Source organism: Equus przewalskii, chromosome 3 (assembly GCF_037783145.1).
Source record: "Equus przewalskii isolate Varuska chromosome 3, EquPr2, whole genome shotgun sequence".
NCBI classification, from domain to species: Eukaryota; Metazoa; Chordata; class Mammalia; order Perissodactyla; family Equidae; genus Equus; species Equus przewalskii.
The window spans coordinates 7104372-7130718 of NC_091833.1; the positions used below are offsets into that span (position 1 = coordinate 7104372).

General features: G+C 53.4%; 1 protein-coding gene across 5 annotated transcripts; it reads left to right on the top strand.

Moving 5' to 3' along the window:
• Positions 1 to 45: 45 nt before the first annotated feature.
• IRX5 (iroquois homeobox 5) lies at positions 46 to 21618 on the top strand. Of its 5 annotated transcripts, XM_070611892.1 has the most exons (5): positions 46 to 772; positions 1840 to 2245; positions 2419 to 3198; positions 10252 to 10446; positions 19860 to 19982. In XM_070611892.1, the coding sequence occupies exons 1-4, from the start codon at positions 524 to 526 to the stop codon at positions 10395 to 10397; spliced, it is 1581 nt and encodes a 526-aa protein (XP_070467993.1). In that variant the 5' UTR covers positions 46 to 523; the 3' UTR covers positions 10398 to 10446; positions 19860 to 19982. The 5 variants fall into 5 exon arrangements, with proteins under 5 accessions (XP_070467993.1, XP_070467992.1, XP_070467997.1 ...); XM_070611891.1 differs by having other exon boundaries at positions 10252 to 19982; XM_070611896.1 differs by lacking the exons at positions 10252 to 10446; positions 19860 to 19982 and adding an exon at positions 21440 to 21618 and having other exon boundaries at positions 47 to 772.
• Positions 21619 to 26347: the final 4729 nt, after the last annotated feature.

The following is a 26347-nucleotide window of genomic DNA, read 5'->3' on the forward strand; positions in this document are numbered from 1 at the left end:
AGGCGGGCGCGAGGGAGGGGCGAGGGGAGCGCCAGCGAGCGGGAGAGGGAGCCGGAGAGGAAGAGGGAGAGGGCGAGGCGCGCCTGGCGGCCGGGTTGGCTGCGGCCGCCCAGAGGCTCCTGCCAGTCCTCCCACCGACTACACCCCGGGAAGGAGGAGCTTCAGGCGCGCACAAGGCGTCAGAATCCTCAATTTCCAACTTAGCATCTTGGCAGGACCTTTGCGAAGCCAAAAGCAGAGCCCCCCAGTGCAAAGAGCGAGGGGGAAAAAGAGAAAGCAGCAAGGGAGGGGGGGAAACCCAGCCGGGGCGAGCGAGGCGCGCAGAGGAGCGGGCTCGGCGGTCGCAGCCGGAGGCGCGCGGGAAGCGAGCGAGGAGGCGCCGCGGGCCGGAGCCCGGAGCCGGGGCCCGAGGAGCGGCGGCCCGGGGCAGCCGGAGGCCAGGTGCCCGCCCGCTCGCCCTCGCAGGGCGCCGCCCGGCTCGTTGGCGGCCGCGGCGCGGCGCGCCCCATGCCCGTGTGTGGCCATGTCCTACCCGCAGGGCTACTTGTACCAGCCGTCCGCCTCGCTGGCGCTCTACTCGTGCCCGGCGTACAGCACCAGCGTCATCTCGGGGCCCCGCACGGATGAGCTCGGCCGCTCGTCGTCGGGCTCCGCGTTCTCGCCCTACGCCGGCTCCACCGCCTTCACGGCGCCCTCGCCGGGCTACAACTCGCACCTCCAGTACGGCGCCGACCCCGCGGCCGCCGCCGCCGCCGCCTTCTCTTCGTACGTGGTGAGTGAGCGGGCGCCGCGGCGGGCGAGGGCTGCGGGGGCCGCGCGGGGCGGGCGGGGGCTGTGGGGCACACGGGCTCGGCGCCCCCCGGACCGCCCCGCCAGGCCTCGAGGCCCCTGCAAACTTGGGCGATTGTCTCTCTCGGCGTCGCCCGGGCCCCGGGCTCAGGAGTTGCTCGGAGGGGAGAGCCGCGTCTCGCTCGGGTCGCTGAGTTGGCTGAAAGGGGTTTTTGGGGAGAGCTTGCTGCAATTAAAGAGCAGCGTTTGGTTCAAACGTGAGCTCCAGGCCGCCCTGCAAATTTTATTTCACTTAATTTTTTTGGTTTTGCCATTTTGGAAAAGTAGCTCAAAAGAAATAGACCCGAAATCTGAGCAGAAGCGTGCTAAGTCGATGTAAATGTGTTTGGCCTCGCCTTTAATTAGTCCTCCAAAATGTTGCAAATCCGTAATCCTATCTTCACAATCCGATTTGGAGGTATTAAATTTCTGAAAAGTCGGCCGCGCTGCGGTGCATCCGGGATTTTTCGGCCGGGTACACTTTCTGGGAAAGCGCCGTGGCTTCGGTTTTGGGTAACGTTTTTGGAGGGGTGGGAGTCCCGGGACAAGAGTTAGCTTTTCGTTTGCCTTTCTCTGGGGGGGAAAAATGCCTTGACTTCCCTTGTTCTCCCGCCTTGCGCCTAACGTGCAGCCACCCGGGCGCGGAGCGCAGAGTCGCCGCCGCTGCCCAGGCCTCTCTCTGGGTGGAGGGCCTGGCCTCGGTGGCCGGATCTGCGCACGGGGGACGGACGTACCCAGGCAGACGGGGACCAACAGGGTGCCGCGGAGGCCAGGAGGACTTCAAGCGCCCCCGAAGGACCAGATTCAGGAGTTGGTGCCCCCGCTGCCTTCCGAGGAGGAGGAGGAGGGTTTCCCCTTGGGTCTGAGCCCGCCAGCCCTACCTCGGGGGAAGCCAGAGTTGGGGCCTCGCAGCCGGCAGATCCCTGGGCGCAGGGAAAGTGTGCCTGGGTAGCCCAGGTGGCACTGGGGACCACGGCCCACGCTCACCTTCTCTTCGCCTGTTGCCTGCAGGGCTCTCCCTACGACCATACACCGGGCATGGCAGGCTCCTTGGGGTACCACCCATACGCGGCGCCCCTGGGCTCGTATCCCTACGGGGACCCCGCGTACCGGAAGAACGCCACGCGAGACGCCACCGCTACGCTCAAGGCCTGGCTCAACGAGCACCGCAAGAACCCCTACCCCACCAAGGGCGAGAAGATCATGCTGGCCATCATCACCAAGATGACCCTCACCCAGGTGTCCACCTGGTTCGCCAACGCGCGCCGGCGCCTCAAGAAGGAGAACAAGATGACGTGGACGCCGCGGAACCGCAGCGAGGACGAGGAAGAGGAGGAGAACATTGATCTGGAGAAGAACGACGAGGACGAGCCCCAGAAGCCCGAGGACAAGGGCGACCCCGATGGTCCCGAAGCAGGTTGGTGGACACGGGAAAGGGAGTGTTGAACGGGAGTAAGAAGGAACAGGGGGGCCTGACGAGGGGGCGCACAGGGTTTGGAGGATGGGGGCAGGGGTCTTTGCCTGTGCGGGCGGGGACCTGGGCCCCGCCGCGCGGCCTCCACGCCCTGACGGCCTGGGTTTCGCCCGCAGGAGGAGCGGAGCAGAAGGCGGCTTCGGGCTGCGAACGGCTGCAGGGGCCGCCCACCCCCGCCGGCAAGGAGGCCGAGGGCAGCCTCAGCGACTCGGATTCGAAGGAGCCGCCGTCCGAGGGCCGCCTCGACGCGCTGCCCGCGCCCCCCCGCGCCGGCGGGCCCTCCCCGGCCGGGCCGGCGGCCTCGCGGCTGGCCGAGGACCCGGCCCCTCACTACCCGCCGGGCGCGCCGGCTCCGGGCCCGCACCCCGCCGCGGGCGAGCTGCCCCCCGGGCCCGGCGGGCCCTCGGTCATACACTCGCCGCCGCCGCCGCCGCCGCAGGCGGTGCTTGCCAAACCCAAACTGTGGTCTCTGGCAGAGATCGCCACATCCTCGGACAAGGTCAAGGACGGGGGCGGCGGGAGCGAGGGCTCTCCATGCCCACCGTGCCCCGGGCCCGTGGCGGGGCAGGCCCTGGGAGGCAGCCGCTCGTCGCCCGCCCCGGCGCCTTCGCGCTCGCCCTCGGCGCAGTGCCCCTTTCCAGGCGGGACGGTGCTGTCCCGGCCCCTCTACTACACGGCGCCCTTCTATCCCGGCTACACGAACTATGGGTCCTTCGGACACCTTCATGGCCACCCGGGGCCCGGGCCAGGCCCCACAACCGGTCCGGGCTCGCATTTCAATGGATTAAACCAGACCGTGTTGAACCGAGCGGACGCTTTGGCTAAAGACCCGAAAATGTTGCGGAGCCAGTCCCAGCTAGACCTGTGCAAAGACTCTCCCTATGAATTGAAGAAAGGTATGTCCGACATTTAACGCGGGCTGCGTCGGTCCAGGACTTTCCTAATTTATTAAAAAACATGGCCTTGGCAGTTATTTTTCCATCAACGAGAGAGAAAAACAAAACTCCCCCTCCTATTAAAAAGTTTATAGTTCGTGGAGGTGAATGACATAAAAATGTAAACATCTCCACACGCAGAAAAATGTCTTAACCAACCGAAAAGAAAAATTAAAAAAAAGGTTTGTATTAAATCTTATTCTGTATATTTAATGTAGCATTTTTGTATTTAAATTGATAATTCAGTATCTTTGAAGTAAATTATGAAATTAAGACACCTGTACAGGCATTTAATGTTTTTTTTGTAATATAAATATATACATTTGTGTTTCCCCCAAAACTGTTTCATAGTTTAAAAATACAAGTTTAATTTAATTTTTTACACCTATTGATTTTTCTGGGTATGAGCTAAAGTATTATTACAGAAAGGAAACAGGTTATACTCTTAGATTTAAAAAAATCAAAGAAACTGCAGCCGCCTTTGTAAAATGCAAAATATTTAATTAAAAGAGATTTTAACATAATCAGAGCCACTCATTACTTTTTAGAAGCCTCAATAAACTGTCCATCGCCTTGGACAAAAGGTGCGAACTGCAACTTTTTTTCGAAGTGGAGAATCGAAGCTTCTACAGGACCTCAGGGTGCCAGGGGGAGGCCATAATTAGGCTGCAAGCTCCCGGGAACCTGGCGCTGCCCGGAGTGCAGATTTGGATCACTGATGCGGGCTGCTGGGGGGAGACTGGACCGTGGAGGAAGGAGGAGAGAGACTCAAGTGTGTGCCCAGGAGGGAGAAAAGATGGCAAAGCCAGCTAGAGACACGCACCACCCGAGCTCCATCGCTTAACCTAATTATTTCCAATCAGTGTCGTGTTTTATGCAAAGCAATCAGCTGGTGAACTTTGCTAATGAGTTCGATTTTATGCCGGATTTAGCCCTTATTACTATTTCAAAGGTGCTGTGGGCTAATGCGAGCGGGGAGCGGTAGGGGATGCCAAGGAGAAGGCATTCCCAAGTCACTGTCTTCTCTACCCCTTCAAAATTGGGCATTGATCTCCTCGTTGGATTTGATTAAGTTAGTAAATGCTCCATCCGCGAGGGTGCGGGTGGTAGGCGGCCCCGTAGAGCCCCGCGCAGCCGCGGGGCTGGAACTGCGGGACCAGCGAGGGGACGGTTCCCCCCTTTCACAGGTAGGTGTCACACTTGTCCTGAATTACAAGCCTGCACTTTGCAGACTCGGAGATTGGAGAGAGAGACGGCGGAAGGGGGCGGGGGGACGCCCCAGGCGCTTGGAGGAAGCGTGGGGAGGCCCGCATGAACCCGGAGAACCCCCCGGCCCCCCACCAGGGGCCCCTTTTTGGACAAGTGGCATTCAAAATTTCGAGGACGTTTGCCTAGATAATGAGGCCGTTGTGGACTCTAGCAGGCTTGTCGTCGCTTTAGCACTTTTCTCGTGTCAGATGCGAGTCCGAGTAGCTACGAAAGTATTTTTGAGGTTTTATTTTCTCATTTTAATCCCGCACATTTCATCTCAAAATGAAAAGCCAGGATGCGTCTCAATCCCAAATGAGGAGGAGGCAGCGCCCCGCGCCGAGGCCCGCCAGCACTGCCAGTGCTCGCGTCTCTGTTTTGCGCCCGAGATGTGGAACCGCGGACGGGTTTCACTTCGTGGGAAATTTTCGGTGGTCGGGGGAGGGGAGGGTTTCCAGCAAAAACTTACTCCAGCGCGGGGAATTAATTTGCTCTATTAAACCCAAGCCTGAGTGTAGAGAGAATGTGTTTGCACATAACACTGGTTTAATTAGGCTAAATCAAAATGCACATATTTGCATTTGTACTCAAGATTACTTTAACCCTACTTGGTTTTTTAAACACACCCCAAACTTCACCGGAGGTTTTACTTTTGCTAGTTTTTTTTTTTTCAAACCTGCAACGGGGCTCCTTTAGCTTATACGAATTTAAAGAAGTTTGAAAGCTGCATTGTCCAGATGTTTTTGCGAACAGCAGTCGACTTCAGAGTTTAAATTAGTGAGAAAATTCATGCAGGGAAAATGATTTCAAAGCTGGAAGTGCGAATGATTAAATATGCATGAGACGATCGTATTTTATTTTGTCCCTTTAATTATAAATGATTTTTTTAAACAATTGAATTCCAGAGATGACTCGCCCAACCCCCCGCGCCCCAGCCCCCTCCGTCCACCCCCTGACAGCCTCATTCACAATCAGCTTTTTCCCCCCTGTTGAATATGCAGCCCCAGGAGTCACCTTGTCTTCTAGAAAAGTCAGAAGAATAGGCCAGTCCCCTTCTCTTAAGAGAGAGTTTAAGGACGACATCAGCTCTGCGGGGTTTTGGAAGCACTGGCCCTAAACCCTGCCCAACGATTCTGAAAAGAAAATTACAGGCCTCCTTGTGTTCCCCGGAATATGCAAATGGCGCGGCGCGGGCCTCCCGAGTCTGCTCGCCACAGCCCGGGGCTGGCAGCCGAGCGCCCGGGGGCCGCCTGGGAACGGGGACCGCGCCGGGGAGCCCGCAGCGGTCCTCCCCAGCGAGGGGCCGCGCGAGGAGCCTCCCGGCTGGGAGCGAAACCGCCAGGGGCTGGCAGGCTGTGCCAGGGTCGCTGCCCCCTGCTCGCATCCTTCCGCCCTTGGCCCCGGCAGGGTCTACGGTTTTCTTTGCGTACTTCATCTTGAGAACAAGCCCCCAATTAAGTTTCAGGTTCTCTCCTTTGCGGAGCTGGGTTGCGGTGGCCAGTGGCTTTTCTGGTGTCTAGAGACTTCTCACGTTGGGGGAGGCCTGCCGGGCAGATCGGGGTTCGGGCATTTAAGAACTGCCGCCCGCCTTTAATCCCAGAAGTAGTTTTGTGTCTTTACAGCCCCAAATCCCGCCTCGAGCCTCCGCTTGGCCGCGTCTTGGGCCATCTCGAAGGGGATGTGTCCTGGAGGCACTGGGGTCGGAGTTTTTCCCAGGCTTGGACTGGCGCGCGGAAATTGCGGGAAGCAGCGCCTGAGACACCTCAGTGTTGGGGCTGCGCCGGCGTTTGCCACCTGCGCTTGGCTGCGCCGGTTCCGGCCCTCAAGGAGCGCCTAGCTTGGCACTCAGGGACTAGGAGGCGCTGAATCCCTGGCAGCAGGGGCTGCAGGATCACTGAGTAGGGTCTATGCAGTCAGCCCCCTGAGGCAGCGCCAAACTGGGGGCGCGCTGGGTCCCTCCCTTACCCCTCTCTGCGGGGCCCAATCAGTTCATGGGATTTGGGGCCGAGGAGCCCCGCCAGGTCCCGAGGACGCATACGCGGACATTGAGGCGAGGCTGCGGAAGGGGGCCTTCAGCTTTCCACTCCTTGGCTCGGGGTGCCAGCGTGCGAAATGTTCTTCCCCCGCCTGGGTGCGGGGCCTGCATCGAGGCCTCCTGGTTTGCAAACCCCTCGGGGCCTCTCGTTCCGCGTGGTGCGCGCAGCTCTTCGAGCCTGGAAGGTTAGGGGAGGGTCGTGCGTGCGGTTTCAGAACGGACCGTGCCTCCCAGCCCACCTGTCCCCCACAACTAGCTGCCAACGCTGGAGGAGGCACCAGCACCGAATAGCGCTTTGCAAAGCGCCCAAAGAGAAAGGAATGTGGTTGCGCTCCCGAGAGGGAGGCCGGCGCCAATGCAGTTTAGGAAGGGCGCCGCCTACTGGGCCCCGGGCGCCACGCGGTTCACAGAGAGCGGGAGTTGGGTGAGACCCGGCTATGCCCCCCACCCACCGCCCGGCTCTAGTTCTGAACCCTAAGAGGGGTCAGACTTAAACTGTTCCGTCACCTCACTCGCTGCGGCCCGGGACCCAGGACCCAGTTAGCACTGGGGATTTGGAGAGCAGCGCCCGCGTCTAGAACAGGTTTAACCCTACGGATTCCTGCCACGGCTTGGCACAGCCTCGAAAACCGGGCGGCAAGCAATTGAGAAATACGCCGACGACGGGAACAGCCTGCCGGTGGGGGCTGCAGCCGTGCGCAGCCGGGCGGCGCGTCGGTGCTCCGCTTGGCTTCAGGTGCACGCGCTTCCGGCTCTGCCGGCCTGTCCACGCCCGGGCTCTGGACCCCGCACCGTTTCCATTTGCGGTTTGGCGCATCCCAGGTCTACAGCGCAACCGCGCCCCCAAAGACCGTCTCTGTCTTTCGGGCTGTGGGTTGGACATCTATAGGCAAAGGAAAAACAAACAAAACTACTCTCCAATTCTTCAAACCCTCCTATTTCGAAAGCACCTTTATTGAGGTCGGCGTGGCAAAGCAGGAGGCGCTCCCCTGGGCGTCCCCCTTCACCCCCGCAGATGCGCTAACGGGTGCTATCAATTGGTCTCCCTCTGGTGCAGGGATATGGGGGGAAAGCAGGAGCGCGCCCGTGGCCTGGCTTTTCGCCTCCGTCACCACTCCGCCATCGACCAGGAGGAAAATCGGGCCTGACTGGGACCTTGCCGCCTGCCCTCCTCCCACACTGGCCAAAGTTGCAGGACTGTCCCTAGACCCACTCCGCGGGTCTCCGTTTGTGACCGGGCCGGAGCTGGTCTCCTGTTCGTTTTCGCGCTAAATGCGACTTGGATCCCGGGCACAAGGCGGGGCCCGGGTTGTGGCCTAAAAGATGATCTCCTCAGGGGCGGGGATGCAGCTCTGGCTGCATCCCCTGCGCTGGCCGGCCCCTCCCGGCCATTGGAGGGTCTCTGGCCTCCTGTCCGCCACAGGCCCCGGTCCTGGGTCCCCAAGGCCGCCCGCCCCGCCGCGCTCGTTTCCGGCTCCCGGACGAGCCCGGCGCGCCCAGACGCCACTTTTCCCAGTGAAATCTGCTTTTATTTGCTCCGAGCAAACCCCGGGCTCTCAGCGCTCCCGCCTGATGGATGCAAATGTAAATGTGCACTTATTTAATTGGATCAGGCCCCAAGATAAAAGAGATAAACGGCTCCCCGTTTGCTAACTTATTTTCCGAGGCATGCAGCGCCGCGTGGAGGGGAAGCTAATGAAGGGGATGCGCCGTGCTCGGCGTTCGAGCTCTCCGCGGCCGGCGCGCGCTGGCCAGCCAGCGCGGTGTGGGCTGTGCCTCCTCGTCGACCTCCTTTGCGTGGGCCCTGCCCGCCAGGTAGGGTCCCCGTGGCGCCTTCTGTGCACCGAGACAGGAAAGGGAGATGACGCGGCGTTGGCTTAGCGCTTGCAAATACCTCACCCCTCGCACAATTTTCTCCGGCTTGTTCCCCTCTCCTTTCTTATCCAACTCCCAGTGCTGGAGCCATTCCGGCCGGGCCCATTCGATAGAAAAGCCTTTCTTGCTCACCTCCCCAGGCATCATCTTTCACCCCAGGTGGTGGTTTCAGAAAGACGTGAGGGCCATGAAAAACACTAGGCGCGTCCACGTGGGCCACCAGGGCCCCGTGGAGCCGCTCTTTAGACGGAAGGATCCTCTTCTCTGTTCCCTGACGGCCGGCTTTTGCAGCCTGGGGTTTCTTTGAGAATCCGCAGGAAGCCATGGATAACTCCCTCCCTCCTGTAATGCAGGCACGCAATACACACAGCCCTTCAATAATTTCAAGGGGTCGCGGAACCCCGACATCCAGACATTAGGAGGATAAAGAGCTGCCTGGCTCTTTCCTCCCTGGGGCTGGAGTGCCGAACTTCAGCGCCCGCGCGTCCTCCTCCGCCACCCTCAAGTTCGTTGCCAGTTTGGGGCCTCGGTTTTTCCCGCGAAGTTTCTCTTCTGTTCAGAAGGTCTGGGGAGGAGGTCGGGGTGGGCGAGGACCAGAGGCTGGACGAGACGACCTGCGGAGCATGGGTGCAAAGAAGCCTGGGAATGGGGGCGCCCTAGACGGACACCCTCGCCAGGTAGTCCCCAGAGACTAGGTCAGGCAGGGCTGGGAGGGCTGGGTGAGGCCCGGCCGCGTCCCGTCCCCAACGCGCTGATGGATTGGCTTGTCAGGAGAGCTCCGTGCGCGGAGCCCATCAGAAAGCACTTACCTCGCTAAACTGAAATTACTGTCTTTTCAGGGGCTAATTTGTGTAACTCCCATGGAGGGGCTTGGAGGGGGTTTGATGAGGCATAAAATGATGATTAATGAATTTATTGGCCGCTGCTCATCAAACAAGGGCTGGAGAGCTCTGGGCTGCACCGTGGCCTGGCTGCGGAGCTCGTCACAGCTGGGGTCCGGCCTCCGGGGCTCAGCGCCTGCAGGGGTTTCCCCCAGCATCAGGCGTGGACGCGGGGCGCTTTCCTTGACCTTAGCTGCTTTCCTCCGAAGGGCCCGGATTCGGGGCGCAGGCTCCAGCCGTGCCGCCATCGCCCCCTGCGGGCCGGCTGCTCAGGCCTGGGGGAGGCCCGGGCTCCGGTGGCTGCAGGCCCTGAGCGGATGAAGGCCTCTCTGGACTGACTGTGACCAGAGCACCCCAGGCAGCGTGGAGATGGAGACATGCGCTGTTGTCCAGAGACGTTAAGGCTTACTAGTTGGGTGCTTGGGCCTTGGTGGCTCGGTCCTACCTCTGCAACCTACTAAGCTGTGTGTCTTGGATAGATCAAATGACCTCACTGAACCTCATCTCTAACACGGGGTGGGTGTTAACTAGTGGGTGGCACAGAGTTGCCCTTCAGTATAGTTATTAGGGTCACGCTCTCTTAAGACTCCACTGTGGACACTAGCCAAGGCCCTGGGTAAGCGGTAGCCATTGAAGACAGAGGATTTGGGTTCTGACTTGGGGAGAATCCCACCAGAATGGCTGATGTCCCTTAGCACTTCCCTCCTACCCTCCGCCTGCTCTGGCTACGTCACTCCCTGGTGCTTGATGGGAAGACACTGGGGCGCCTGGGGAGGCTGTTAGACAGGGGAGCGGCCTGATCCGAGCTGAGCTTTCTGGAGATGACTCGACCTGCCTGGGGGTAGAATCCAATGTCAGGTCAGTCCACAGGACAGTTCAGAGCTCCTCCTGCTCATAACCCCCTTGGTCTGTGGCTCTGTCTTTTGGAATCTGTCCACAAGGGCCTTTCAACTCCTTCCCCTGGTCTCCTTCCAGAACCTGCAGCCCCTGAACTTATCGGTCCAGCTGGGACTCTACCTCCCCGCCTGCACCCCCGCAGTGCCGCCCCTCATCTCCCAACAGTCGGCTCTTCCTTTGACCCCCCAGGACACCCTGCCCTGCTGGAAAGACCCCGGCACTGACCTCTCCAGTGGAATGCTGAGGCTGGCCTCCATGTCAGTGCCATTCCACGTAAGCTGCTCCCTTCCCTTCCTCCAACATGTACTGATTGAGCACCTGTGATATCCCAGAAGCACTCTTCTCTGTGCCGATGGATGATGCAGCGATAAGCAACACAAAGTCCCTGCCCTCTGGGAGCTTACATTTTAGAGGGGGAGACAGAAAGAAGACAACCCAGTGTGATAACGGCTTATCCCAATATCCAGGTCATGAGTGTTAAGGGAAAAATTAAGCTGGGTAAGGACATGAAGGGCGTGTGCTCTTTTAGCGAGGGCAGTCTTGGAAGTGTCCCTAGGGAGGTGGTATTTGAGCAGAGACCTGAAAGAAGTTAGGGAATAGGCCTTGCAAATATCTGGGGAGAGCAAGTTCTGGGTAGAAGGAATAGGAAGTGCAAAGGTCCTGAGGTGGGAGCAGGTTTGGGCAACAGCAGGGAGACCTTCGTGGGAGGGGATGAGGCCAAGGCGAAGCCAGGTTGTATGGGGTCTTGTAGGTCCTGCTGAGATCTCTGGGTTTTATGATAAGAGAGAGAGGGGGAAGAGAATGAGGGTTTTGAGAAGAGTGACAGGATGTAATTTATGTTTTAAAGGCATTCTCAGGTATGAGGAGCTAAGACGCGGGGAGGCAGGCCATGAGGAGCAGCAGGGACCAGTTAGGAAGCTGATAGAGAATCCAGGAGGAGGTGATGCTGCCTTGGACCAGAGTGGCGGCCAGAGGGTGGGGAGAAGTGGTCAGGTTCAGGCTACCTGTTGAAGGTAGAGACAACAGGCTTTGCTGATGGATTGGAGTGGGAGACGAGAGGAGGGGGGTTCCAGATGCGTCTGTGGCTTGGGCCTGAGCACCCAGGGGCATGGTGCAGCAGGGTGGAGAGCGTGCCATTTGCTGAGATGTCAAACAGTAATGGAGGAGCAGGGGTCTTTTTTTTTTTTCAGGGGGGGGAAGTAAGATGCTCTTCAACCTGCCCTTTGGGTTGGTTGGCTTGGAGACCCCCCAGTCCCTTGGCACTCCTGGCCATGCTGGGTATCTGGTGGCCGAGTCCACAGAGTCCAGCACAAACCCAAGAGGGAGCAGACCCTTCCTCCTGAAACCAGAGATCTCAGTGTTCTCTGACCCCCACATCTCTCCTTTAATTTCTGCTTTTACTTATTTTTTTAACCAGTGGAGAAACTGAGGTTCTGAAAGTGGAAACGACTTCCCCAAGTTCACATGTGAGTTTCCAGGCAGAAGCAGATCGGAAGCCCAGGTCTCCTGACTCTTAGGCCGCGTTCTCCCTCTGCCTCACCCGAGCTCAATTCTCCGGGATATCTGTATTTCAACAGAGAGCTCCTGAAACAAAATGCCTTAACAGAGAGGAATGAATTTATAATGGTGGAATCTCAGACACTGTGACAGGCTGTCAAGGGAGATATTTTTAGGCTGGGCTAAGAAACATCTTAGCCCTCCTCGGATGCTGCTGGAGGCCCGCTGCCTCCTTGGGACTCCGTGCATGAAGTACAGATGAGGGAAGAGCCAGGAGTGGACCAGCCCTCCCCACTCTCAGCAGCAAGGAGGCACTGGGACGGCTGCCCCTGCTGGGGAGTGGTTTTTTTCCCTAAATAATTGCTATCTGAAAAGATTTCTCATTTCTCCTGCTGGAAGCGACTGTCTGCCCACCCACAATTATCTCATATAGTACAAGCAAAAATTAATATTCCTTTGCCCATCATTTTACAGAGAAAGTCCTGTCAAACAAAGATTTGGGTTGGGGGCAAGGCCCAGAATCATGGGTCTTTCATGCATTTATTGTGAATTTCTTTTTTTGTTTGTTTTGATGTCTCAGCCTGACTGTTTTTCCCTCAACCCTTTTCTTGAGTCTTTGTGTTATATATATGGTCGTCATCTTGGGGAATTTTTTCTGTAAAACTATCAGTGGCTTTTGTCCCCAGGGGAACCCACAGGCCCTTAGGAACAGCATCTCGACATCTTTCAAACAGAGTGAGACATCTGTTAGCCCGGATTCCAAATACCCTCACGGTTCCAGAACAGCCCAGACGCCTTCCCAGCGAACACGGTTTGACATCAGACTTACCACACAGTTGTCATTTCTGAGACTTTTTTTTTTAGATCCAAACCGCAAGGTTTTTTTTGTTTGTTTGTTAGTTTTGTGTGCCTTCTATTTGTATCCAACATCTAAATCCAAACCCTGTGGTCATAGGTGGCTCTTTTTCCAAATACTCATACGTGCAAAGATGTTCATTGGTAGTTGAGGACTGATTTTCCTGGATCACATAAAAAAGTGGATTAGTGGCAAGGTGGAGAAAAGGGCTCATTTGGAATAAACACCACCTCTTTGCTGTTAGGAAGAGTGTGGCAGAAAAATCGTTGGCCTGGTTTATTTTGGTCGGTGGAGTTCTTTCTCTCTCCAGATTTTTTTTTCTTTCTTCCTTTCTTTTTTCTTTTTAATTTTCCCTTTTAATCTGGTAAATGCCTGACAGGTCCTAGAACCTGTAGGAGGGATGTCTGGGAAGGCTCCAGAGCACTCAAGACTGCGAAGAATGAGCCGTTTCTTTGCTGAATGTTCCTCAAAACTTACTCCTTCGAGCCCCACCCTCCACATCCTTATCATAGCCTCTGATATTGAAATTGCTATTTACAGAAGAGTTTCCCTCGAATTTTGTCACCATTTACTAATTTTGAAAGGAATATTTAGACTGCCACTGTAAGTGAAAATCTTTTATCACTTGCCATCAACAGAAAACAATTATGAAAAACCAATTAATTCAATAAAGTTCTTTCTCCTGGGCTTTGAAGGCGACTGGCATCTCTCAGGGGCTGTGTGCCCCTCGAGGTTTCCCTAGACCGACTCCTTCAGCTCTGCAGGCTGCCCTCAAAGTCATGTGGGCCACGCAAGCGTCACTTCTCCGCCACCCAGAATCGTCCGCGTTCCCCGGAGATGTGCTTAGCACACTTGGAAAGATGGTAACTGCGCACTTTACAGAGAGGGGAGCCGAAGCCCTGAGAGGTGAAGCAACTTGCTCAAGATGGCGCAGCTGGCTGGGGACAGAGCCAGTGTGGCTGCCTCCGCGTCCCCACCCTGCTCCCGCACACCCCTTTCTTAATAAATCCCTTGCGCTCTAACCCTCATCTCAGGGCGTGCTTGGAGGAGGCAAAATGGGAGGATTTCATAAACCTGCTGAGCTATTGTTCCTTGCATCCCACTCGTTCTGCAGGGCCAGACCCTTTTGTCCTGTCTGGGGGCTCACTCATTGGGGTAAGAGGCCAAGACCTGCCACCCAATATGGTTTTTGACACCACAGAGGACTCTAGTCCTTATCCTTTCCTTCTGCAGGGGGAGAGGGGGGCTGGAGCGTCCAGCCCGGAGACGAGTTTGGGGGGTGCTGCTTGAGAGGGTGGGTGCCATCTCCCTGTGAGAGCTTTCTGCCCAGCAGTCCCTTACAGGTGTGGGGTTCCCATCCCACTGCCGTCCTTCTGGAGGCCAACCACAGGGACATGCGCTGACTGTTTAGTGCTGACGAGTAGGGGGCTGCTGGGTTCCTGACTGTAATGTCATTCAAAGCCACCCCCCCACCCTGTCCCTTTGGGCTCTCTTTTCTCCCTGGGCGGGGGCCTTTGGCATAGCTTGCTGATCAGCTAGGCCCTCCCCCACCTGCCCTGGAAGGCCTGCCAGGACCCTCTGCGGTGCTGCAGCACACCTGCCTTAGCATCCAGCCCCAGCTCTCACCGCTGCTCTGGGCCACACCTCCGACGGCTTGAATGTGTATCTCCAGGCCACAAGCAACTCAAATTCAAAATGTCCCAAAATGTTCAAACTGAAGTCACCCCCTACAATTCCTACCCTGACCCCAAGCCCAGACCTCTTCCCTTCCTTCATCCGGCCACCCACTGGAAGGACTTCAGAAACATACCCCACATGCATTCGCTCCCCAAGTCCCAAAGATCTTTCTGAGGGATCCCGTCGGATTGCCTTCCCTCCCCTGCACTAGTCTGAGCTTTTCACCTGTGGATGGACCATTGCATCCCCTCCTGGCGGTCTCCTGGCCCCAGTCATCTTTGCAGCACCAACGTAGAGCCCAAAGCCAGGTGTGTCCTGGGTATTCAGTACATGTTGATGGAACGAAAACAAATGGATGGGTCCCAAGCCAACATGCTTGTTTGTATTTTCTCACAGAAATATGAATTTTGAAACAGCTCTGGCGGCAGACAGATGTGAGTTCAAATCCTGCCCGTACTCTGTTATCTTGGGTGTGTTAGTGAGCCAGGTGAAATGACGGAGAATCTAAACAAGGTGGACTCTGGTGCCAGACTGGTTGGATTCCATTCCCATCTGGGCCATTTGCCTAGCTGTGCACCCCTGGGAAAGTTCCTTAACTTCTCTGAAATTCAGTGTCCTCATCTATAAACAGGGATATTAACAGTATCTACCTCAGACTTGAGGATTAAATGAGATAATGTAACCAAAGCCCACCAAAACTCATGGTTGACTCTCCATAATGTAAGCTCTTACCATTATTACTTGATAAATACGGTTTGATGTTGTTGAAAGTGACTTCATCTGAGAATTTCTAAAATTGCGTAGTGTGTTTCGCCCAGTTCTCAACTACCTCACATCTTTTTGCTGATCAGCAATAGTTAAGGTGTCTAGAGTTAAAAAAAAAAAAAAAAAAAGCTTATTTTAAGAATCACTCCTTGGAACATTATTTCATTACTTAAACTTTCTGCTGACTCATCTGTTCCTTGGTAACTGAGTCTTTCTTTACCAATCACTTTAATTGCATCAATCACTCATTCCAAAAACTGCTGAGTAATGAGAAGTCCTGGGGGTGACACTGTGGACTTCTGTCACACAAGGAGGGACTTGTGGAGGTAGAACAGATTTTCCTTTCCTTTGCTTTCTTTTTTATAGCAGTCAGTACTTCAAACCAGGGAAATATGTGAGCTTTCATTATTTACTATCTGTGCGTCTCTCTCTCTCTCCTCTTTCTCTCTCTCTCTCTTTATAATTAGCCATCTTCATAGCAGGAGGCTTGACAATTCGTAATTTCTTGAGTGGAATGGAATGGACTTTCTTTCATCTGACATATCTTAGTCATAAGGCCCGTGTCTCCATCTTGGGGGTAAAATAAATGATGTTTGAGAATTCCAGCACCAATGCCTTGGCTAAAAGCTGCTATTTGCATCATTCAAGGGTTAACATATGACCTAAACAATTATTTTGTTATCTATAATAATAGCTACCTTGTTAAGTTCTTGGTATATGCCAGTGGTTGTACTAAAGTGGGTGTATGTTTACACACATCATCTCAGTGTGCCTCATCAAACTTATGGAGGAGGTACTATTCTTATCCGCATTTTACAGATGAAGAAACTAAGGCACTGAAAGGTTTATTTGCCTAGGTAGGTGTCAGTGTGAGACATAAACCTGGAAATGTCTGCCTCTCATTTCTGTGCCTCGATGGAGCTGGGAGGGAGCTGCTGGTTGCTCTTTGCTGCTTTAGACCTTAGCTGTTCTTCTGGCTGCTCCTGGCTCAGTCCTGCTGTGAGTAGAACAAGGTACCTGCTATTCGCTAAGCTTGAAATGCTATTTGATCTTGCAGGGAAGCCGTGATCCTCAATCTGGGCAGTGTAGGAAGTGGGGTGTGGTGGGGGCACGCACGTCACAAAACCTGGCCCCAAACTGCATGTTCTTCCCCTCCCCTCCCCTCCACACCCTGTGCTCTCCCTCCTGGACGGTGACAGCAGCCTCCTCATGGGTCTGTGTCTCAAGGCTCTCCCCCCATCTTTCCATCTACACACACTTCCCTTCTTAGCCTGGAGACGGAGGCCAGGGGAGCGATTGGAAGGTTGAGGAGCAGGAGAGTGACAAAATCAAGCTGCATTTCAGAAAGAGTAAAGTCCCAGCTCCTCTCTGTGTAGTTCAAAGCTCCTCTCTCTCTGTGTCCACTCTCCGCTGTGGCCTTGTCTTCCCAGACCCTCCATGGGTGTCTTGTGCTGTGGTCACACTGGCTGAACAGTCACTCCCAAAGCCCTTTTCCCAGCTGCTTCCTCTGCCTTAGAGTAACCCATCCCAGTCACCTGTCTAAATCCGTTTGCCCTTCAGAGATTGAGCTCAAGCGCTTCTAGAGGCTTCTAGGGCTTTTGCAATGGCTCCAGCCCACACTGCTTCCTCTCCATGTGGGGCTGCTGCTGAGGAAGAGGCAGCAGAGTGCGCCAGCTCTGGGGTCAGGAAAAGCTGGATTTATGTCCCACCTCTGCCATGTACCAGCTGTGTGACCTTGGGCAAGTGGCCTAACCTTTCTGAGCCTCAGTTCTGCCACAGTAAATTAATGATGATAATATCTGTGTCCCGGGAGTTTGGGTGGGATACGTGTGAGCATGTCTGTGGGGTGCTTTAGAAAGTCATTCATTCTAGCACTGCCCACAAAGCCAGTGTGTTCGTTGGTCACATATTGAGGGCCTGTGTGTGGGACTGGAAACAAGATAATTCCAAAAAACACACATTTTTGTGAGCTCTGAACTGATCTTTCATCTTTGCACGTATAATCTGGTTCTGAGCTGTCCTGGTCTGTTGGTCTGGAGCCGGTACCATACTCTTTGTCTTGCTGTGGCTTTGCAGTGTGTCTTAAAATCTGGTAGGGCAGTCCTTACTTTTGCTTTTTTTTTAAAAAAAAACTATTTGACTTAGCTATTCAGGGGCATTTACTCTTCCAGGCAAATTTGAAGACGAGTTTGTCACGTGTTTAAATCATTTATCCTTCTACCCTTTCCCTCAACACTGTGCCAGGCAGAGTCTTAGCTTCAGGGTAATGGGAGTGAGAGCACCAGGTGATTCTCTGAGGATACGGGTGGAAGAAGTAATGAAGTGGCTGCCAGAGCTCCAGCAGGATCTGTCTCGGGCGCGCTGTCAGTCCTGAGCTGAACCTGAGGGTCCAGGTGTCTTCCCTCGGATGGAGGGGAGGAGCAAAGGCCCCTTGCGGCTCTGAAGCCCAGTGAGGGATGAGCTCCCTTCCTGCTCCTGGCTGGTAGTGCTCAGCTGTACCCGGTGCTCTTTGCAGGCTGCTTGAGGACTGGGGACTTCTGGTGTACCCACACCCAGGGAGGGGATTTCCTCACCTCGACTGGGGGCCCTCTGATGCCTCTGGCCCACTGCTGAGTCCTGACCTTCCCTGGTGGATGACAAGTGCAGGGGAGTCAGAGCTCACTGTGACTAAGGGTGCAGGCTGGGAGCCAGGCTGCCTGGGTTCCTGTCCTCTACACTCGCCTCCCACATGTCCCCCCTTAGCGAGTGGCCCCACCATCTAGCAACCTGGGAGCCAGTCTCAGCTTTTCCCATCTTCTCCAAATTGTCAGCCCCGGTCACCAAATCTGGATGCAGATTTGGTGGAATCAACATGCCCAGTTTTTACCTTGAATCTCGACTTCCCTTCATTCCTACCACTGTCACTGTCATCCAGGCCCTGTCATCGCTCACCTGCTCAGTGGCATCCCAGTTCTAGTCCCGCTCCCTGCAGTGAGCCAAGTTTCCCTACTGAAGATAGACAACTGCATACAAAGATAGACCCCTCTCCCCTCCCGGAAATACTCCATGGCTCTCTACTGTCCTCACACATGGTCCAAACTCCTGAGTACGATGCTCTTTCAAACTTCATGCTCTAAACCTGTAAAGCTGTTGCCATCTCTAGGCGCTATTTTGCCTCTGGGCCTTTGCACATCCTGTTGCCTCTGCCTGGTACGCCTGTGTTCTCATTCTCTACTCCCATCTTTCTACAGTCAACGCCTATGTAGTAAAAAGTCTGTGCTTAAAGCTCCCTCCTCCTCAGTCCTCTGCCCCTTTCTATGCTAAAGGTGTAAAGTAAGGGATAAGCAAAACTTACCAGCTGTGTGACCTTGAGTATTTAATTCGCCTCTGAGGCTCAGCTTATCCATCTGTAAAATGGGACACAATATAGCGATGAGTCTATTCCAGGTGGACACACTTTAAAAGTTAGTGTATGACCCACTGCCACATAGGATTGTTGAGAAGATTAAAGGAGGTTATTGCTGGCACATTTCACAGACCACTGGAGGAATAAACAGAGGCATAAAGCCCAGTCCTAGCCTTAAGGAACTTTCAGTGAGATCAGACTCATACCACCATGGCTGACAGCTCCTTGAGAGCCATTCGCTTCTTTCTTTTTTCCTGAAGGAACCCCAGCTTTATTTAGGGTGTCAATGTGCCAAGCCCTAGGGGATGGACCATTTATGCCTAGGCCAGTTGGGATAATTCCAGTCTCCTTTGCCAGATGTTCACTTTCCCAGCCTCCCTTGCAGCTAGGTGGCCATGTGACTGATTCTAGCCAATGAGACATGAGGAGACATCTACTAATCTTTCTGAATCTCAGTCTCTTCTTTTGTAAAATGAGGAGGTGGGATCAAAGATCAGTGATGTTTAATGCCCCTGCTTCTTCTTCTTTTTTTTTTTTTAAAGCAAAGGACTCCCTTTTTTGGTTCCAAAGAAATCTTACATGGAGTCCTAATATATCTAACAGACAAAGCACAGTGGCTCTAACTGAAAGGGAGACAGAGTGCAGGAACCTGTCCTCATCTTCGCTGGCAGCCCCAGAAGCACGCCTCCAAAATGACACGTGGAAAACTGCTGGGTTGGAGGATCTCTACATCCAGTAGTGGACGTGTCTTATTTTATTTGTGTGTATTTTTGGACACTTATTCTAGTCCAGTATCCTGAATTTCCCTTGGGAACCACCTCTCCTGTCCTCCAGGTCCATATGCTTTTGATGAAGTTTATTTGGTTCTGGTTCCAGGACTAGACATATGATTTAGGCCTGCCCAACATTCCATCCCCCAGACACAGTGACTGGTTCAGGAATGTGCACATGACCCAATTTGGGCCAGTGAGATTGAGGTCTATAATTTTTATTAAATTTGAAGAGAAGGAGAGGCTTTCTTTTCCCATTGAACTTGAACCCCAGATTATGAAACCTTGAATGAAGTCCACATGGGAGGGAACAGAGCTGAGAGATGGAAAGGGACAAGATTTTAGAGACTCTGTGCCCTTGGATTAAGCATTGCCTGAAGACAGACAGATCTACTGCTGGACTTTTGGGTTTGTGAGTCAATAAATTCCCTTTTATTAAAGTAGTTTGAGTTTCACCTTCTATTTTTGCAACCCAAAGAGTCCCAACGCCTACAAATCCTTCCAGATCCGGAATCCTGGGATGCTCTAAGAGGTAGATATGAAGGCTGTTCACAAATGTCCCAGTCTTTCTCCTCCTGGGCTGATGTTGGGATTGTCCTTCCCAACTCACTCTGCATGAGGCATGGCATGCAATTTCGTGGGCAAAGGAAGGAAAACGTGTCACCTCCAGGTGGCTCTTTAAAAGTCAGTGCATGATTCACTTTCCCTCTCTTTCCTTCCCATAATGATGTTCCAGATGGCGGAGGCTCCATCGACCCGAGTCCCAGACTGAGGACAGCGTGGAGCAGAGACCCCTGCTGACCCTCGATGGATATGTACCATGAGCAAGAAATAAATTTTTGTTGTTTTAAACCATTGAGATTTTGGGTCATTTGTTATAACAGCATAACTTAGCCTGTCCTGAATAATATAAATATACTCAGAATTATTCTCCTCTTCCTCCTCCTTCCTCCCCCTCCTTCTCTCTCCTCTCTCTCCCATTGCTGCTTGCTCTGCCCTGCAGTCTTATATAACTCTATTTCTTAACTTATCTTCTGTCAACAGACTGTTAAAAGGCTTCCATGATTGCTCATTTATGGCCTTCCCAGTGGTATCCAAGTGGACGTTGGCAGGAGATAACCAGCCTGCCCCGACAAAGCTGTGCCCCTGGCATCACCAGCAGTGCCAGTCAATCACAGCTGTCAGTCAGTCATCCTCCCCAGCACTGGCCTCAGCAGGCCAACTTCCTAATCACACTCCTGGACTTACAGGGCTCTGAGTTCTGGAATAAAACCTTCTCTAGGAATTCCCATTCATTATCCTATGCAAATTAACAAGACCCAGAAAATTAACAAGATCCAGAGCATCACAACATAATGCTCTGCCAAGATGAAAAAAATTGACAACTAAAAAAATTATATACATTGGCCTTCATTGTGAATAAGAAATTTCTGGAGCTGATCAGTTAAGTAAGCCGAGGCACAAGATTCTGTAGCTGGGGTGGAGGTCTGGCCATGACTACATTCTTTGGAAAGCAGAAAAGCAGAAGTAAAACATTCCTAAAGCTCGAGAGTCATCATCATCATTAACATATATGACACTTATATAGCTCAGGAGTCTTAAACTTAACTGCCGACGGGGGACAGCCAGGCCATGTAGGTGGGCGAAGCAGGCACATGGGGGTGGTGGGCCTATAGGGAACTGCAGAGCGATACCTTTTCTGCATCCAGCTCTAGCTAATTGTCACCACGCAGGAATGCAGACCCAGTGTTGGCAGTTCTTTCGATTTTTTTTTTCAGGGAAAGTTGAAATCCATATAAATTGTCAACTATATCACATTTTTTCTGAAATACTATAAGGTCCAAACTGAATTGACGACCACAGGTAGAATGTTTGACAGGACATCCTATGCTCAACCTTATTCTCTCTTCCCATTCTGCATTACCTCCATTTTACAGATTTGGGAAACCGAGGCTCAGAAAGGTGAAGTGAGTCACCCAAAAGGACATAGTCAGACTCTAAAATCAATTCCATGTCTTCTGACTCCAACTCAACTACTTTCTCTTCCTCCTGTATCACAGCGATCTCCTCACGGCTCCCCGATGTGGCAGAGAGGTTAACTGTCTGCCAAAGATTTGCGCTCCCACTTCTAGAGTATAGGTTGCCGGGGGGAAGCAGCTACAAGCCAGGCCTGTACTTCCCAGCCTCTCTTCTAGATGAAGTCATGTGACTAGTTCTTGCCAACGGGATGCGATAGGAAGTGGTACATGTCATGTCCAGGCACCAGCAGTTCAGAAATGGGTGTGCCTTCACCACCCTCTCTTTCTCCCTCCACAGCCCCTTACAGATGAGCACAGACACCCGGGAGACCATCGTTGAAGGGGAAAGGACTGCAAGACGGAGTGAATCAGGGCTCCTGAAGCATCCTTTGGAGGAAAGCTACCTCCAACCGGGAGCATCCTTTTTGGACTTGACATCAGGGATAAATAAACTTCCATTGTATTTGAGCCATTATACATTTTGGGTTTTATTTGTTACAGCAACTAGTATTATCTAAACCATACAAATATGGATGGATTTTTAACAATCTTTCCTTTTTTCCCCTTCCTATATCATGGGAGGAGTTTGTAAGAGTCAGGGTCATCCATTTGAATCCAATGGGTCCTGGGTGAGAAAATGTCACAAATTAAGTTTGTTTCTGGGGATAGGGGTATAGTGGCCCTGAGTGTTGCTGCATCTTGTCCCCGCCCCACAACCTGGCTTTCAAGAGGGACTTGTGCGTGTTTCAGCTGGAGGTGAACATATTATCATTGAGCCCTCCTGGAGGAAGACGAAAGACAAAACAAGCATTTGGCCTGTCTGGGCCACACACTCTCAACCAAGATAGGAGTCAACATGTTTGGGAACTTCAAAGACAGTGTGATATGTTAAGCATAAGGAGATTAACATTTACAAAGGTTTGCCTCTCGGCCTGTTCCCAGGAATCCAGCAGACAGAGCCAGAAGGGACAATTAACATCACCCATCACGCTGGGGTCTTCTGGCATCGCATCTTAGAAGATTTTCTTTTGAGCTTTCTGCTAGATTCAGGATGGAGGAGGTAAAGTCTGGTCTCCTATTTAAGCAAGAACCCTCCAGACAAGAGAGATGTTAAACTGCATGGGGAAATACTAGCGAAGGGATAAAGTCCTGGGGAGAATTCAGCCCCAACAAGCACAAAGCCACTCGCACTCAGAGTGAGTCTGGAGCCATCTTCTTATAGTCAGAAATGGTTGGTGCCCCCCTGAGCAGGGCTGACACAGTCTGCATGGATGGAGGAGGGGTGAGGCCCTGGTTTGTCTCTTTGAAGCAAGAGGCCAAGAATATCTCAACATACTCCAAGTACCAGCAACAGTAGGCAATGGATGGGGACCAAAATCCCTTACAGCTGTTGGAAACCCTACCCTATTCAGAGATAATTGGCAATTAGTTAAACAACTCCCATTTAAAACACTCCTCCTTCCCACCCCCAAAGACAGCTGTGTTTAAGAAGGGGCAGGGAGGGACTCCTCAAGAAATGTGGAAACCTAATCTTCAAGTCGATAAAACAAAACAGGGCTCTGGCAGGAAACGAGTTAGAGAATTAAAAATATGCATAGGCAATGGAGCATCTTTCGAAGATCAACTGCTCTGTTTTTCTTTGCAGTAGAACGTGGTGGTCAAGGACACAAACTTGGGGGTCAGAAAGGCCTAGGTCTGAGTACCCGCTCTGCCACTCACCAGCTGTGTGAACTAGGCAAGTTTGTGAAACTCTCTAAGCCTGTTTTCTCGTCTGCAAAATGGGGATGGTAGTAATCATATTGTGAGGATTATATGAGATGATGCTTGGAGCCTGGCATAGAAAGCACTCAGAAGTGTTAGCTCTAAGGCATGCATGTTTACTCAAACCCAGATTCCTTAACCCGGCATTCAAGGTCCTCCACAATTTGTCTCCAACCTGCTCTTCCAAACTCTTCCCCACTTCCCATCCCATATTAACTAGCCACCAAAAGGACCCAGTCCCTAGGCCTTAGCTTCCTAATTTGTGAAAGGAAATAAATGAACTGGATGCTCTCTAAGGTCACTATTGATCCTTTCTTCCCGTCTCCGCATGTCAATCTTTCCAAGTCTTCAAGGTCAGGGTCAGACGCCATCGTGAAGCCTTCCCTGGGAAGGAATTGATTTCTTCTTGTAGAGCTCAAACCAGAGCTGCAAACTGGTGGCCCTTTTGATTGACCTGCACTATATTTTTAAAAACCAGAATATAGCACAAAAAAATTTGGATTTCTTGATTCTCTTAAAAAAAGTCAGAAGACCTGGTAATCCTAGCGCCGCCTTCCCGGACACAGCTGTCTGGAGATGGGTCACTGCTGCCCCCTGCAGGTGGGGCAGGATTTCTGGATTTCTCCACTTCTGATGCTTCTTCCCTTATTGACTTTGCCTGCCCGAGCCCGGAAGGCAACTGAGATCCCCTCCTCCCACCTCCTCCTCCTCTTTCTATTTTTTTCTGGTAGGGGCTATTTTTCGCTTTCTACCTTATGTCAGAATTATGGATGTTTATAGGTATCTTCATCTCCTCTGCTACAGACTATGAGACCCCTGTGGGGGCAGGGGTAGGGGGCCTCTCTTTATTCACTAATGAAGCCCAAAGGCCCAGTGCCTGGCTTCAGAGAGGGAACAAACAGGGCCCCTGCATACATGGGAATGGCACCCCCTGGAGTTCTGTAAACCAGCCTGTGATGGAGTGAGCTAGACAGTGAGTGAAAGGATGAATGAATGATGAAGACGGGCACTTGAGTAGCACCTTTTATGTGCCAGGCACTGTGCCAAGTACTTTATACATGCGAACTTCTTCATAAAATGAATGAATATCAAATTGATGGGTCCCCGGGCTTGGTTCTCAGCCTGAGGCTGGAGAGCCCTCCTCTCTGGAAGAGATAACAGATATCCCAGCTCAGAGCCTGGGAGCTCTGCGGGCTCCCTTCAAGAGCTGGGTCTCGGTCTTAACAAGATCCACTGACCTCAGTGGAATGGGGCTAGGGGAGACTGTGATGGTTCCCAGCCTGGAGCATTGTCCATTGTCCAAAGAGCTGCCCCAGGCCTCAGGGGAACCCCAAGGCCAGGAGACAGAGGTCACTGTGGCTGCAGAGCTGGACACTGCCTTAGCTTCCCCTCCAGTGTCACCCAGAGCATCTGCTCGAGTCTCCTCCCTTGGAGTGAGAGTAAAGCACTCTTTGTGCTTGCATAAGTATTTGCACCAATCTGTTTCACGTGTATGATGTTTTAAAGCTTCAAAATACTTCCTCAGTCATTTTCTATTTTGATCTTGATGAATTATCCCATTTCTCTCTCTCCTCCCCACCTCCATTATGAGGTATACAAAACATCCATTACCTTGTACCCATTTTACAGATGAGAAAACCGAGGTCAACACGGAGGAAAGGACTTGCCCTAGGTCACGCCGCAAGGCAGAGATTATAAGTTGGACTTCTGGCTTGACTCTTTTTCTATGTTTCATTTCAGAAATTTCCTTAGGTGGGGAAAACGTACCACTCCTCTGGCCACCATTGTCACATCAACTGAGGCAGGCATGGTGGTTCTGTAGAGGGAGAGTGGGGAGAGAAGACGCAGGGTGGAGAGGCCAGCTGGAGTGCAGCTGGGGAAGACCCTGAGGGCAGGGGTCGAGGGGAGAGGGACATCAGGGGACACTAGAGTGCAAAGGCCAGGGGATTTGACGCTTAGAGAATCAAAGTGGAAGAAAGCAGGAAGGGGCCTTGGCAACCACGACAGGAGCGGGCAGAGGGACCAGGAGCACAGCAGCTGGAGCTGGGCAGCCCTGGGTTCAAATCTCCCTCACTTCTAGCTGTGCGATCTTGGGCAACCGACTTAACCTCTCTGGCCTCACGTTGCTCATCTGTAAGCAGGGATTGCGACTGTCCCCAGGTTGTTGTGAAGGTGAACTGAGACTGTAGTGCTAAGGGGTCGATAATTGGTAGCTGCTATGAGTGTCAGCTACTTTGAACTTCCGGCTGCCTGTTTTGGGGGAAGGAACGGGCTTGTCTCTAGCCTCACAGTAAATGAGAGGCAGAGGCTGGGCCTCGGGCCTTCCAGCCCCCTGCTCTTCCAACACGTCCCTCAGCATTCTGCGGGGGTGGTCCGGAGCCTCCTGAGGGGGAAAAGCCCACTCCTCAGCAAACAGATGCTGCGCCCCCATCTTCAAGAGCCTCGGCTCGCCCCAGTCTTGGCAAAATTCCTTGTTGGCCTAAAGGCCGGGGTAGGAGTCCCAGCAGGAGATGACATTTTATGCCACCTTCAGTCTCTCTCTTTCCCCCCAGAAATATGTTCCTTCTTCCTAGGCTGGGAGGGTGGGACCCGATCCACCCTCGCTCCACTGATGTCCCAGGACCACAGGAAGCAGCTCAGCCCTCCCTGGTCCCGGCCCCAGCCCCTCCCCTCTCCTCCAATCACAGCCCTGCAGCTGCCGCCTCCCTCTGCCCCCGTGACAGCCCTGCGTCCTAAGCCTGTTGCCCTGACCCTCGTCCTCACTAAAGTTCAACTGCACCCCTGCCTCTGAGGCTCCGAAGGGTCAACCATCAAAGAGCCATCGACAAACGCAATAGAAATTAGAGCCGGTGGGGGTGGGGGGGAGAGGCAGATACATAATTTATGGCATGGCAGAGTGTGAGTGACGGGCAGCAGCGGGAGGCCGCAGCGCCTCATCGATCCTTTCAGAAAACCCGAGAAAGGGCCCCGTGCTGAGGGCCAGGGGAGGCATCGAAGGTGCAGGAGGGGGCAAGGCCATTAAGGACGCACTGCGACCAAGCTGGCCGCCGGGGTGGGCGGGGGGCTCCGGCAGGTGGGGCACGCACACACGCGTGCCTGCGATCGATGGCACCATGTCAAAACATAAAATGCATGCTTTGGCTCTTAAGCCAAATGTGCGTGAGATTTTTTAAAAGCATTGATTCAGGATGGATCAATGGAAATCAAGGCAGATTTTTTGTTTCCATGTGCAAAAAAGCGGGTGATAATGCTCTGCAGAGAGGCCCCCGGCAGGGGTGGCAGGAGTAGGTGTTCCTGGGGAGCGCCTTCTCCTCCGCCGGCCGCCAGAGGCTCTGGGAGGAAGGCCAAGGTGGAAAGTCAAGGTGTTCACCTCAGCCTGCCCTCCTGTAGTGGAGGTGCCCACCAGAGCTAGAGGGTGAGGGCTTCCTGGTCTGCCCCCGAGGCA